The following is a 15,216-nucleotide window of genomic DNA, read 5'->3' as shown; positions in this document are numbered from 1 at the left end:
ATTTAGTTTGATCATTTCATTAAAATCGGAAATTTAAATAATACAAAATTCAAAAATGGTAAAATAAGGTTCTCTTTGGAATTAAATATGTTTACTAAAATTTGCTATTTACCTCGTGAGATCATGACATAAATGGCTTTAATTTTTCAATACCTCAAAAATTATTCAAACTAAGAAAATTATGTAAAAAACAAAACCCCATTCTTATTTCTTTTTCAATATGAAAAAGAAATCTACTGTTATCATGATTTTACGAGTCAAATAACAATTTCAGTTTGGCATTTTGTCACATTTAACCCTTTAAAGCTGAGAATTCACTCGCAACAACTAACTACAAACTAGAGCAGCAGACTCATCTTTTAGTTTCCCTCCCATTCTGAAAACTCATTGATCAATATTCCTTCTTTTTACAGCTCTCTCTCTCCCCCCTCTCTCTCTCTCAAGATTCCTTCTTTTTACAATTCTCTCTCTCTCTCTCAACATTCCTTCTTTTTACAATTCGCTCTCTCTCTCTCTCTCTCTCTCTCTCCAATCCTCATGAATATGAAGCATTCTTGAAACATCTCATCTGAATTTGCATTGAAAAGATATAAAAGGGGCAGAGTAGAAGATTGCTTGGTATACGTTTGTCGAAATGTCTCAAAGAAAATACGGCATAGGATTCTTGTTTCTATTCGACTCTATTGGTTATGTATATAAGGGCAAGAAGTTTGCTGTGTATTTACCCGAAGAGCTTCTTACCAATATTTTCTTGAGACTTGGAGTCAATTTTTTGCTTCGATGCAAATCCGTTTGCAAGACATGGCTATCCGTGATCTCGAACCCTCTTTTCGTTGAGTCTCAACTCCGCCGTGCCCTTATGACTCCCACATTACTCATTATTGATTATCCTAGGGCTGCCGGTCTTCCTAGTACAAATATTGTTAATCCTTTCCCTCGTCTTTTTGAGAAATGTAATGTTGTAAGTTGTTCTTATAATGGCATTGTTTGTTTATGTGATGATAATGATGCTATCTACCTTTGGAATCCGTCAATCGGGAAGTTCAAGAAACTTCCTCCTGCTACCAGGAATCGCCCGCCATGCTTGCTTAGATATGATAAGGTAGTGTTTGGTTATGATTCTATCTCCGATGACTACAAGGTCCTCAAGATGGTGTATGAAAATTCGAAGGATTTCATGCGGAAAGTGTATGTGTATTCCACAAAGACTGATTCTTGGAGACGATTTGAGGATCGTATTATGAGAAAGTTGAATGGATTCGGACAAACTGATATAGTTGTTAACGGGGTTCTGTATATCAAGAGTGGAAGTGAACTGATCACATTTGATTTGCATCGAGAGGTTTTTGGGCTAATTCGAGTCCCGGATTTTTTTGGAAAAAATATGTCAAATGTCCTGGATTTCGAAGGTTCTGTTGGTATTGTCTTTAAATCTGTTGGTGATGCAGAAGGAATTTTTCTATGGACATTAGATGACGTTTCTGGGCAGATGCAGTGGACTAAAAAGCTCAGGATCAATGCTTATCCAGGCTCGCTTTGGTGGCTATATTGTTATTTGGGTGCAGGACTCTTTTTTGGAAAAATGGTACCTGATCACGATATGTTCATACACCATATATTGTATGACTATGAGACGGAAGAGACCAAACTTCATGTTCGAGAAAACGTTTGTGCAACTGTAAAATACGCAAAGACACTTGTTTCACTCAATGGTTTTGAACCACTGGGTAATATGCCAACTAAGTCAATAACTGGGAAGAAACGATCTAGAGGTAAATTAGCAACACTTTTGTATATACTTTTGATTTTTACTCAGCACTTTCTCATTATCACTGCTTGTTGCATTATTCTATTTTGGTACATTTATCATTCCTATATTTATTCTTGTTACGGTTTGTGTCACTCGAATACAATGGTTAATTGAATAGTTCTGGTCTGGGCTGTTTTTTAAACCGTTAAAATGCATATTCATCGTTCTTGCTTCATTTCATTTGATCTCTTTGGTTGTATGGAAGAATCGCATTCTTCTTCTACTTGTTATTACATTGCTGGCACACATTGGCTTCAATTTTCACAGTTATATGACGACTCAAAACTTCTTATATAACATAGATACACACCCTTGAACAATCTGATAGCGCACGCACACACAGACGCACATACATATATATATATATATCCATATGATCACTTAATAGCACATATATATATACATATATATCCAACTGTAAAGAAATTTTGATACAGGACACTTGAGAGATCTAATTAATTTATTTTGCTGTTCTTTCTTGTTTTTCGTTTTTATATTTTACATGTAAAGAGAAGAGAGAACTATGTATTGGGACTTGGAATAGTATTCAGTTTTTTATTAAATATGCATGACTGATTGTCCTTACCGAGGTGGAAAATGTAACCAATTTTTCTCCTTTGCTCACAACCCATAAACTAAAAGCTATTATCACTCAGCTTCTCTAATGATTAAATCATTTGTCTACATAATAGAGTGCTAGGAAGCCAAAGGAAATTGTTATCCCCAACAAATCTAATGAAAATCTAAATGAGTACCGTCAAAAACATCTCAGCTCAATCAATCTGGCCCATTATTGTTTGTATAATTTATAGAAACCAAGGATATATGTAAAGTATAGTTGTGGGATCTAAGCTCTGGTGAATTTTATTACCCATGAACTAGTCATCAGCATATATGTTGGTGTTTACCAATCTATCATTTGGTGATCTAAATGGCAGCATTTAACAGTTACAGTGATTAGTTCACCTCTAATTAAAAACTTTTTAGCTAGCAACTTAACATTGTTTTTCAATTGAATATTTCCTGAGCCCTAAGATATGTCAAAGTCGTGAATTTCATCATATAGTCCTATGTTATATATTCTATCAACCACATGCCAACAGAGAAAGAAACTCGAGCAGTATAGCAAAAACTCTGAATGTCAATTTGTGCTTACATATTGACTTGTTTTTTACTTTTTGGTCTATATCCACTATTAAAACATGGTCTGGTATAGTTATATTTAACACAATGAAATCTACGTTTGCAGCTTTTTCCCAGCATTAACCAGCCGAAGTCAGTAGTGCAAGAAAATCAGAAGAATCCTTGACTATATTTTAAATCAAAGTCGTTATTGTAAATGTGGTTTAGAACATCCTGTCCAAACCTTAACCATTTTCCAATGTATAATAAATGAAAGGCAGCTCTTTTTTTCTTTAACCTTGCAGCAGTTGGTGCTAATTTTGAAAACATCTCTTTGTAGCATATCAATCTGTAGTTTATTAAATTTTTCCGTCTATTCTTTATTAGTATCATAAAAGAATGTAACCTGGGGTTTTAACAGGTTAATAATAATTTAATGCCTATTTCAGTTGTTATATAGTGGTATATAAGTTCTATTGCCACTTGCCTCTAGTTAGCGCTGTGATTGCGTAACTGTAGTTTTAAATTTAAGATCTTTCTTGATGTTCATGTATTCTATCTAACATTTTGCAGGATCGTCCATTGACTAGAAGCTAACCGCAATTCATCAAGTGAAGTGCTATTGGTAGCAGAGCTGTTACAATCTTTCTTTGCTTTATGCTTCATATTTGGCAGGAAAATCGAATGGCTATATACGATCCAAGAATTGAAAGTACTATAACCTTGCAATGGATGGGTTTGTTGTGTATTAACTTCTTGTTGTTGGTTGTGTTGACCTTGATTAAATCTCGTCACGAGTGAGATATTCGGTTTGTTTGGTCAGACTCTGGGGTGTTTTTAGCAGTTGTCTATGCACATTCATGGTTCTTGCTTCATTTCATTTGAGCTCTTTGGTATAGTGACATCTTTCTCTCACTTATGTTACATTGCTGTGTATACCCTTAAGTGATCTTTATATAATCAGTTAACTTTGTAGTGACGGAAAAGTTGTTCTGTAAGTAACTCTTAGTTACATTTGTTATGGAACTCAAATGGTTCTTGAACAGAACTTGTTACAGGAATTTATGTGCACGTTCTCTGCGATCTACAGTCATCTTTAAAAATTATTGAAGTACTGATCGTTCGATCCGTGTTTTGGCGCATTTTACTAACCTGGACATGTTGATTATCAGCCATGTCCAGGTTAGTAACATGATCTGAATATAACATATAAGACTTCCGTGAATCACGCCTCTAGTCTACCTTGCCAGATAAGAAGCCACAAAATTGGTGTTTGTTCTGGAATAAGAAGTTAGGCGCTTTCTTCAATTGATTATTTTCCGGGTTCTAAGTACGACAGATATTAAAGATAGACTATTGTCACGTCTCCGTATCTTATACTTTATATTTACAAATTGCTCATTTAGAAGAAACTCGAGTAGTTTAAGCAAAATCTCTTAGCGATAAACTGTGCTTACATTATTGTCATGTTTTTTTTGTCGATTTTGGTACAAGAAATAGGGACCTACGTTCTTTTATCTAACAGAAATACTAAGAAATATGGACCCGCGTTTTTTAACTGATAGCAATGAACTAATCAAACTAGGTTTGCGCAGTTTCTAGGTTCGAGGATTAGAGCATCTTCGATGCAGACTATAGCGGAGGCTCCCCCCTCTGCTCCCATCTAAGGGGTAGCGTTTGTCTTTTCTCAAGTTAAAAAAAGAGGGGGTTTTATGGATTTTTTCCGGTATAAAATTTCAATCCCTTAATTTTCTACTCCCAATTTAGAATTAGGGTTTGTCCTTTCTCAAATTAAAAGAGGGGTTTTAACGGGTTTTTTCTAGTGTAAAGTCTTGACCCCTAATTTTTTTTATTCCCGTTAAATTCCTGTCAATAAAATTCAATTTTTTGGATGTTTGCGCGTCTCTCATGTTGAAATTTGTGTTTTGTCTCTCTTTTTGAAGTATTTTTGTTATATTTTTATTCAGTTGTGATTGGGTCTATTTGGCGTTAGATCTGTTGAAAACGATTTTGTTGATATTTTTAGTGATCTGAAGACCCTTCATCAAATTTGGAACCGTGGTGATTATTGCAATAACTCACCTTTCACAATTAAAGATTATTCATCATTCGAGATTTTACACTTTCGGCATATATATAGCTGATATCTGACATGTATATGGATGGGGCGTCTTCGACATGTCTAAACCTGATATTCGACATGTAGATTGTTAGGGTGCCGTTTCTCTAATCCCAGTTTATGCGATTGTTGTTTCTAAACATTGAGTTAACAATAATTTTCATGTGATATGATCAATTGTGATGTTGTTTTCTGGGATGTCAGTACGGTTTGGATCACTTGAAACGTTTTTGATTTCGTTTTTAGTTTCAAAACTTCTTAAATTATGTGTGTTAAACGATTAGAAATAAATTTTCTAATTATTTTTAGTATGTTATTTATTTTTCCTTATTGTATCGATAATTGAAGATTTGTCTCGAATATATTTTATTCAAATTAACAAAAAATATTTTTTATTATAAAAAAACATTTGTTACCGTTGATTCGGAACCGGAGCATGTGATTGTATTATGCTCATTGCAATTATGGGTCCAAAAAATTGTACATTTTTCTATAGTTATACACAAATATAAGTTTATGAAAGAGAGTGAAAAAGCTTGTATCTTTACGAACTCATCGTTTTACAATAATTCCACAAAGTCGACAAAGGGTTGGTATAAGAGTTCGACCATGTACATTTGTAATTGTAACTATCTCTAATATATGACATTAAAATGGTATAATTTTTATATTATTTTAGTGTTAAAATTATGTCATTCACAAAATTAACCCCAAACTTATTTATATTATATTTATACTGAATTTCTAAAAAAGATATAAGATATTTACTTTTTCAAAAATAAATATCTTGTTTGAATATAATAGGATATAAATAGAATATGATGAGAATAAATTTATTTTTGTTAGCACCGGATTAATGTATACTTAAATCCAAATTGGTCGGATATCTATATTTGAATGCCCAGATTACAGATTACAAGATAGTTATATATGTATACTTAAATCCAAATTGGTTCACTGTGAGAGCTCTAAAAATTTCTTCGCCAGAAAACATATTTCTTAATTGCACTTTGCACCTAGTAGTACTTGACTAGTATGTGCCCAGAAGACAATAAATTTTGAATCTCCCCGGAAGTCACTTATACTTGCCCATAAAAAGATGAGCAAACAGACATTAGTAATCAATTAAGTAACTAAATCCAACAGCCAAGATACCATGTATTCATGCTATAAGCCATAAACCAAATAGTAAGGTTTATAAGTGACCTCTACAGAATTTCATATGGCTTTAAAAACTGAAACATGAAAGAATATTCCAAATAATTAAACTCCTAGAAATATCAATGCTAGATACATTCTCAAAAATGTATAAGCCAGAATAATTTCCCGAATAACAGGTCATACGATTTGCATAATGAAAAGCCCAGGGTTCCTCCAAACGGTGTCCCAATTGTAACATCAGTTAACTCGTATTGTTTAGGTTCGAAAATGGGGCCTCTCCATACATTCGCACAAATGAGATTTATACTGTTTTCTGAACCTGTCTTTCCAAAATCTAATCTTTTGCTAAACCAACGAATATCCTGAAACCTTAATTTGCTCTTCTCTTACTTGGTCCTCTCGGTAAAATTTTCCATTGCACATCAAGTAGACTGCATATACCCAACTACTACTACCCGTGTATAATTTTTCCATGAACATTCAGAAACTGTCCAAACCTCAGTTTCATTATCCAAAACTTGCACTTTTGATGAATACTTAAGCACCACGTGCATCGTTCCCCTTGCAATCACTCCATAACAAGGGGCATCATTTGTGTGCAGGATGCAGGAGGCTGGTTGTGGAATCCATACGTCATTTGCAGGATCATAAACTTCTGCTTGCTTGATTCATCTCCAAGGGAAGCTGATACTGTAAACACCAGCAAAAATAATCTTACCATCTGGTTACACGTGCAAGAATAATACACCACATGAAACACGCACCAAAATCATGGGTGCACAAAGTATCCACCGTCCGGTTACAGGCTCATATGACCATACTTAATTGGTTGCTGATATTTTATATTGGTTCCTGCAGTCAACACAGGACTGAAGTAGGAAATGGGTCTGAAATGTGAAGGAAGAACAGGGGTGGTGATCCAGACGTTATGGTGGGGATCATGAAGCTGCCATCTTACAGGTGCAGGGGATTCAGAACGCACACACATAAAATCCTCAATAAAATTAGCTTCTCCCCAAACTTCAATTAGTCAAGACTATTAAGAACAGCCTTCCACGACAAACAAGTCTCAACCTGTGATAGAGGTACAAGGGAACACGTGCAAGGATCATGAGAGATACTTCATTGGAAAAACCTTCAATCAGTGTGGACATAATGATAACTATCACCTCCTCTCAGTTGTACAATTTTGAATAGTTTTTTTTTGGTACAGTAAGTCACCTAAAAAGAAAATAATTGCAAGAAATATATCAGTGTACGACAATGGCAGAGAAAAGCCTTCTTGAATTTAAAAATTGTTAATTATACAAATGTGCGCAGATTGCAGATCTCAAGCAAATGCTAGACTTTGTAATCAGCTCTAGGCTGAGCACCAGCATCAGCAGGAAAGGGTGTCGGAAATATACTAATGTGGGAGGATCTTGTGTGTGTTCATCATCTCATATTTACTGCTTAAGATTGTAAAAAAACTGGGGTAAAGGCTGGTTTAGTAATTGGCTAGCTGGGTGACAAGCACTAGACAACTGTGCATCTGTCTCTCAAGAGGAATCCCAAAGCCTAGACAGTACAGAGAAACACTACAAAAAATATTTAATTCTGATTATAAGCATAAATTTGGGGATGCTAGAAATATGAAACAAATGTATAGTATTGGAAAAATTTCTAATCTAGAACATAAGTGAAAAGTCCTATTCTCTATCATGGCATACTCATGCTTAAGAAGTAATATACTCTGATCTCAGAGTGAGTAGACTTAATATTCAAAACTGAAGCTATTAGTTGTGGAAAAACACAGTTTGACTAAAATACATCATACTTAAACCAATCCAAAACATCTGTTTATCCACTGGCAATTCATCTGTTTCCAGAAATAGGAAAAGCAGCAATAAGAATCAACTACATGTATATTTTCATGTTTAAAGCTTTCTGGTACAATATATTATGAATCTGCAACCTTACAAGGGTACCTCCAAATTATCAATGAGTACTAAAACTACAGCACAAATACTTTAGGTGCATTCTTTTAAGGATTAGTAAAAGGCTCAAGGTTTTGGACTTTTCACTTCTATTTGTTTCTTTGAACAACAAAAGCCATCATATCTAATTGTTCCCAAATACTTAAACAGAAGAAATGATAAAATGAACACAATCTTTCTCCAACTTAGCTTGCTCCCTTAAAACCAATGTTTACAACAACGATATTGAGGGACTCCATCTGTTCAATACACTAATTCTCTCATTCGAAATTCTACAAGTCCATACAATCAGGAAAATGGTGGTTTAGAAACTTACAATGCATTTAACACATCAAGTTGTCAGTGGCTAAACAAGGATGGAAATTATGAAGGACAAGCAATTGATGTTGATTCGGTAACTGAAATAAACAGAGTAAGAGGAATGAAAACAAGCTGTTCCACAATGCTAATAATCCAGACATGGAATTTAATTAGCAGGAGCGTATTTTTTTCATAAAAGATGCACACCGGAACGTAACATATAGCACAATGCAAAAACCAGAACCACTGTTATCAAGAACTAACATTTTGGATGCTTCAGCATAAGAATGACAGCAGATCCTTTTATACGTATTGAGGGTTAAAGATCTAATTCATTACCACTCACCAGCAGACCAAGACAGACTTTGATTTCTATACGCGCATCGATGTACAAGCCAGTATAATTCCTCGACAACGAGTAATTGCGGCTGCTAGACGTAAAGCTGGTGGTCCACCACGACCAAATCTCAAAACAGTAATATTAAATGTCACTCCACCAATAAGAAATATTTCATTTCCTAAACTTGCCATCCCATACCCAAAATCATTCATACCAAATGATCCAATTTCTATATGCTCTTTTTTGTTGTGATAGCAACGACAAGTAAACCTCTTTACATACACTACATCCCGGACCACAACCCCTGGATTGTTTGACCATGAACAAATGTCTGTTTTCCATGCCTGTTCGTCATTATCAAATTTTTGCACTGTCGAGACTCCCATGTGCACGACGTCCATTTTTCCATGTACAACCACTCCATGGCAAAGACTGTTGTTTGTGTGGTTTAGATCAGGCATTAAAATCCAAACGTTATTTTCAGGATCAAAAATTTCTGCTTTAGCAGTTGGCCTTCTGCTCGCATCAAAACCCCCAGCTACAATTATCTTACCATTTACTACACCACAGGCAAATGAGACACGAGGAACGATCATGGGGGCACAAAGTGCCCACTTTCTCGTCACGGGCTCATATGACCAGACCTCATTCGTTGCGAATGTTCCTTCGTCGCCCTCTTCTAAGGTTTCAGGATTATGTCCACCACCTAAAACAAACAGCTTTCCACCAACAGACACGGCAGAAAAGTAGGAAATGTGGCGGATATGTGAAGGAAGAGCTGGGGTGGTGATCCAAAGGTTTCTCCGGGGATCATATAGCTGCCATGTATTGTTGGGTTCATTTGCACAGACACAGATAAAATCCTCCGTAAAATTTAGCTCGTGCCGAGCTCTTAATAATTCAACACTCTGTACAGCAGCTCTCCAGGCACGACAAACCAGGCTCAAATTTGGATGTAGGTACAAAGGAATACGTGCAAGGCACATGAGAGAAACTTCATCTGGGAGATCTTCAATCAGCGAAGACATAAATATAACCGAGCTATGACTGACTTTTTTTTTCTTCTGCCAGAAAGTAAAAACTGTAAAGAACAAATGAAAAACGGGTAACCAAATTGTTACAATGTTGCATGGTTCAAATTGATTTAATTTTTTCAAGCTAAATTTAAATTAAGCTGAATCTGGCCTAGCTTACAAGATATTCGGACTCTAATTTATATTTGTAGATTTTGTGAGCAGATGCTGCTTGTATATATATATATATAACTGATAATTGTGTTAAATATGTAGTATACGCAGTAGTGAAAATATGTGTATTGTGTGATTGCTGATATGTAAAAATTGAAGCTGATTAGTGAAGATAATGTAAAAGAACGGAAAACTCTTGTATTACTGTTAAAGCTTGCATTATTACATAACTACTGATGAGTGGTACTAAAAGTCTATGCTATGAATGAAACAATCTGCTCCACCCTCAACCATAATATGTCTTGGGAGTTTGAAGGTGTGAACTACAATTAACATGTCAATATAAACCGGTTAAATATCAAGTAGGTGAGTGATTGCGTACAAAAAACTCAAGTAGGTCACTCATTGCAAATTTAACACAAAGTGATCATCAATTAACTTGATTTGATCATTGTGTTAAAGTCGAAAATTAAAATTAAATGGTAACACGGGAGAGTAGAGCTCGTTTTGGGCTTCAATATGGTCATTAAAACTTGTTATTTGACTCACGAAATCATGATGAAATCTCGTTTTTAATCTTCAAAATCTTAAAAATAACTCTAAGTAGGGAGAATAAAGTCAGATTTCGTCGTGATTCCGTAAGCCAAATATAAAGTTTTAGTAACCACATTGAAGCCCAAAACGAGCTCTACCATCCCATGTTACCATTTTTTAATTTTGGGTAATTTCAATATTCGACTTTATCCAAATTATCAAATTAAATTAATTGATGATCACTTTGAGTCAAATTTGCAATAGTGAGCTGCTTGAGTTTTTTGGACGCAATCAATCATGTAACCCCAATATAAACCAGACTTTAACAATATTGATTAATTTGTGCACTTTATTTATCTTAATAAATCATTTACTTCAGGGAAAGAAAATAATAAGGATAGCCTATTAATAAAATCATAATATCAACCTTAACATCATTGACTAGTATCATTGCTAAATTGCTACTACATGAAATCGCAAAAATCCAAATCTACAAAGAAAATGCAAGTAGATGATATCACAAAAGATCAAAACAATCTATTTCTATGAAAAAGCAAGCAAAACAAGTAGATGATATCACAAGAAGTTCAAAGATGCAATCGCACAAAAAATTGCAAATACAAAAATATTGCAATCAATGATGAGCTTATAATCTCTACCCAAATCACCATTAAAGGTTTACATCAGAGAATTGTATAAAGAGAAATCACCTGAAATGGTTGAAGAGACAAACGGTCATGTTATGTTATGTTATGAATCGATATATAATTATACACACTAAAGAGTTGACAATACCTGCGAATACTGCATAATTTAAACTCATCCTTGCTATCATTAACCGAAGGTATATTTATAACATTTGGCGGAAGCTTATGATAGAAGCTTGGAAACTTGTTATTTCATGTTCCGTAAAATATTGGGGGATGATTACATTTGAAGCTTGGAACGTTGCCATTTTATTTATTCCAACACTTCCCTTTTAAAAAATCAAAAAACCCTTTCCTTTTCTCAAAAACCAGCCACCTTAATCCTTTATTCGGGGCATTCGTCAGTTTATCTGGTCAAAACTGAAAAGTCACAAATTCTTTAATTTATTTTGTTTTGTTTTATTTTTTTAATAATCATTTATTTCAGGCAAGAATCTTTATCTATTTAGTTTGTTTGGTTTATTTTTAGATTTAATTGTCAAAATTTAAATTTTCTTTAATCTTGAATTCATACGGAACATATTGGATTTGAGAGTAAAACAATTATCTCTTTTTAAGTTTCGTTTTTTCAGATCTTAAATTTTTATTTAGAATTTCAATTTTTTTCTTTCATGGGGTGAGACGTGAGAGTGTGTTTGTTCTCTCCTTTATTGTGAGTGTTCGATCTGATTTAATGATAAAGATTTATACTGGATTACATTTATGGTCGATAGCTCAAACGCGTTGTGATTCAGATGAAACTGGTACATGTAATTATATCTTCTTCAATATATCGTTTGATGGTCTCTACACGAAGACTTGCATGAAGACCGACAACTTGATCTATTTTATGTTTGTTCAACTCAATCATTTCTACACTACTCATTACTGTATCTTAGATAAATTCGGAAAGTTGGTTCTCACTTGCCCTAGAAATGAAAATGTACATACATGTGACATGAGCAAGCAAGTGAACGTGTGCCTAATCATTATAAATGATGATCCATGGCTATGGCATCGAAGATTAGGACATGCCAATATGAAGTTGATAAATAATATATGAATTAAAGATCATGTACGAGGTATACTAAAATTAAACTATCATAAAGATCATACTTGTGAAGCTTGCGAAATTGGTAAAGAAATTCGAGCCTCTCACAAAGCAAAGTTTATGGTATCTACCTCAAGACCTCTCAAACTATTACATATGGATCTTATTGGTCCAGTTACTATATAAAGTCTCGGAGGTTGTTCATATACGTTGGTAATTGTGGATGATTATTCACGATTTACATGGACGAAATTTCTCAAAGCTAAAAGTGACACTTTTGAATCCTTCTCTTCTCTATGTAAAAGGAATCAAAATCAACAAAATAAAACAATAGTCTATATAAGGACTGATCATGGTAAAGAATTTAAAAATTCTAGTTTCACGAACTTTTATGATGAACATGGCATCACATATAATTTTTTTCGCTCCATACACTCCACAATCAAACAGAGTAGTTGAACGGAAAAATAGAACACTCCAAGAAATGACTAGTACAATGCTAAATGAATATTGTCGACCTAAATATTTTTGGTCTGAGGCTATGTCTACAGCTCGTCATATTCTTAATCGGGTTTTACTACGACCTATAAAGCAAAAGACTCATTATGAGCTCTAGTTTGGCAAAACTCCAAAACTAAGCTACTTTCAAGTATTCAGAAGAAAATGCTTCATATTAAATTTAAAGGATTACCTTATAAAATTTGATCATAAATCGGATGGAGGTATATTTCTTGGATACTCAAACAATAGTAAAATTTATCGAGTGTTAAATCTCAAATTGCTTATGGTGGAAGAATCAATGAATGTTGCTTTTGATAAAAGTAAACCACTTGTGAAATATAAAGATCTTGTTGACTAAAAAAATATCGAACAAGATGATATTGAAAAAGTTATTCAACAATCCGAAAAATGGATCTCGGGACTCCCGTTCATAAATATCTATTAGAATTGGACGAAAAGGAAGATGAACTTCCTAAAGCAATTCCTACTATAAAAAGTCATCCATTAAATAATGTTCTTGGAGACTTAAGGAAAGGAGTTCAAACGCGATCACAAGTTTAAAATGTTAGATATATTTGATAATGTCATGGCTAATATGTTTTATGTTTAGATTTCAGATCTTATTTGAACAGAACAAATCAGTACTTAACTGATCAGTACTTATACTGGAAGTCAGAACTTAAGGGATATCGGTACTTATGTTATCAGGAGATAGATATCAGAACTTAAGTGCTGAAGGACGATCAGATAAGGACAGTAGCTGATTAAAGTTAAGAAGATCAAGATAAACATAAGAAGAGATATGCATGAAGAAGGAATTCCGTGAAGAATGGAATACTTGGAATAGAAGATATCTGATTGATATATTTTAGGAAGCAGAATTATATTCCATATCAATTAGCGAATATCTTGTAACTGTGTAGTATATAAACACAGAAATAGAGTTTACACTATATGTGTTATCATTATCGAGAATATTATTTAGTATAACTCTAGCAGCTCTCGTGATATTTTGTTCATCACTGAGAGATAACAGTTCCAGATTGTAACAGAGTTTATTGTTTAAATAAAGTTTGTTTTCTGTTACATAAGTTATTGAAGTTTGATTTGATTGTGATAAACACTGTATTCACCCCCTCTACAGTGATAGTGTGACCTAACAAGTGGTATCAGAGCTATCTGTTAACACACATACAGTTAAAGATCCAAACACAGTCATGTCTGACACAGAAACTCCAACTAAGCCTACCAAAACTGAGGAATCATCAAAGACATCAATTCAGAGTCGATATGAGACTATCAGAGTTCCCATATTGAGACCATCTGAATATCCCATATGGAAGGTAAGGATGACCATGTTTCTGGAAGCAACAGATCCAGAATACCTTGATAGAATCAGGGAAGGGCCTCACAAACCTACCAAGCTCGCTGTTGTAGTTCCAGGTGAAGCAGCAATGACCGTACCAAAGGAAAAGAATGATTACACTGCTGAAGATATAGCATCTATTGCTAAGGATGCCAAGGTACGTCACTTATTGCATAGTGCCATTGATAATGTAATGTCAAACAGGGTAATCAACTGCAAGACTGCTAAGGAGATATGGGATGCACTGGAGACAAGGTGTCAAGGAACTGAAACAGTTAAGAAGAACAGGAAGACAATACTAACTCAAGAGTATGAACACTTTGACTCTAGGACTAATGAGTCATTGACTGATGTGTATGAAAGATTTGTCAAACTCTTGAATGACTTGTCATTGGTTAATAAGGAGTATGATCTTGAAGATACAAACCTCAAATTCCTGTTAGCTCTTCCTGAATGTTGGGATTTGAAGGCAACAACAATAAGAGACAACTACAATCTTGATGAAACAACTCTTGATGAAATCTATGGAATGCTCAAGACTCATGAACTTGAGATGGAACAAAGAAGCAAGAGAAAAGGAGGAAAGTCAAGGACAGTTGCTCTCAAGGTTGAAGAGGAATCCCCCAAACCACCTTCCTCAAAGAAAGATAAGGGTAAAGCTCTTATCATAAAATCTGATACTGAGTCATCAAGTTCTGAGAGTGATGATGACTCAGATTCTGAAAGCTTGCCTGAAACTGATGCTGATGAGGAGAGGATGAAGCTGTGTGCTCTTATGGTGAAAGGAATCACAAAGATTGCATACAGGAAGTTCAGGAAGGGAAAGAAGTTTTCCAGGAAAGGCATAAGTTCTGATAAGAAGAATTTCAGAAGATCTGAAGGAAAAGGAGGAAAGTCTGACAGAGGAGATTATGCTAATGTTAAATGTTATAATTGTGGCGAGAAAGGCCACATATCTCCTGAGTGCAAGAAGACCAAGAATGACAAAGGCAAAGCTCTTGTCACAAAGCAGAAAAGCTGGACAGACACCTCAGACTCTGAAAGTGAGGAGAACTATGCATTG

At 34.5% G+C, this 15,216-nt stretch overlaps 2 protein-coding genes across 11 annotated transcripts; one reads left to right on the top strand and one right to left on the bottom strand.

Moving 5' to 3' along the window:
• The first annotated feature begins 283 nt into the window (after positions 1 to 283).
• LOC141708518 (F-box protein At4g22390-like) lies at positions 284 to 4,008 on the top strand. Its single transcript, XM_074512184.1, has 2 exons — positions 284 to 1,772; positions 3,506 to 4,008. The coding sequence occupies exons 1-2, from the start codon at positions 635 to 637 to the stop codon at positions 3,520 to 3,522; spliced, it is 1,155 nt and encodes a 384-aa protein (XP_074368285.1). The 5' UTR covers positions 284 to 634; the 3' UTR covers positions 3,523 to 4,008.
• A 2,173-nt stretch (positions 4,009 to 6,181) lies between these two features.
• LOC141708517 (F-box/kelch-repeat protein SKIP30-like) lies at positions 6,182 to 11,549 on the bottom strand. Of its 10 annotated transcripts, none has more exons than XR_012569515.1 (4): positions 11,345 to 11,549; positions 11,209 to 11,259; positions 8,505 to 9,909; positions 6,182 to 7,433 (listed from the first exon to the last, which is right to left on the bottom strand). XR_012569515.1 is itself a non-coding variant. In XM_074512182.1 (3 exons), the coding sequence occupies exons 1-2, from the start codon at positions 11,382 to 11,384 to the stop codon at positions 8,861 to 8,863; spliced, it is 1,089 nt and encodes a 362-aa protein (XP_074368283.1). In that variant the 5' UTR covers positions 11,385 to 11,549; the 3' UTR covers positions 6,182 to 7,433; positions 8,828 to 8,860. The 10 variants fall into 10 exon arrangements, 3 of the variants coding, with proteins under 3 accessions (XP_074368283.1, XP_074368282.1, XP_074368284.1); XR_012569511.1 differs by lacking the exon at positions 11,209 to 11,259 and having other exon boundaries at positions 6,182 to 7,286; positions 7,382 to 7,433; XR_012569512.1 differs by lacking the exon at positions 11,209 to 11,259 and having other exon boundaries at positions 8,505 to 8,586; positions 8,835 to 9,909.
• Between the last annotated feature and the right edge of the window lie 3,667 nt (positions 11,550 to 15,216).

Source organism: Apium graveolens, chromosome 2 (genome assembly GCF_009905375.1).
Source record: "Apium graveolens cultivar Ventura chromosome 2, ASM990537v1, whole genome shotgun sequence".
Taxonomy (NCBI): domain Eukaryota; kingdom Viridiplantae; phylum Streptophyta; class Magnoliopsida; order Apiales; family Apiaceae; genus Apium; species Apium graveolens.
The sequence above is the reverse complement of the archived record's forward strand: the minus strand, read 5'-3'. Positions and strand labels throughout refer to the sequence as shown.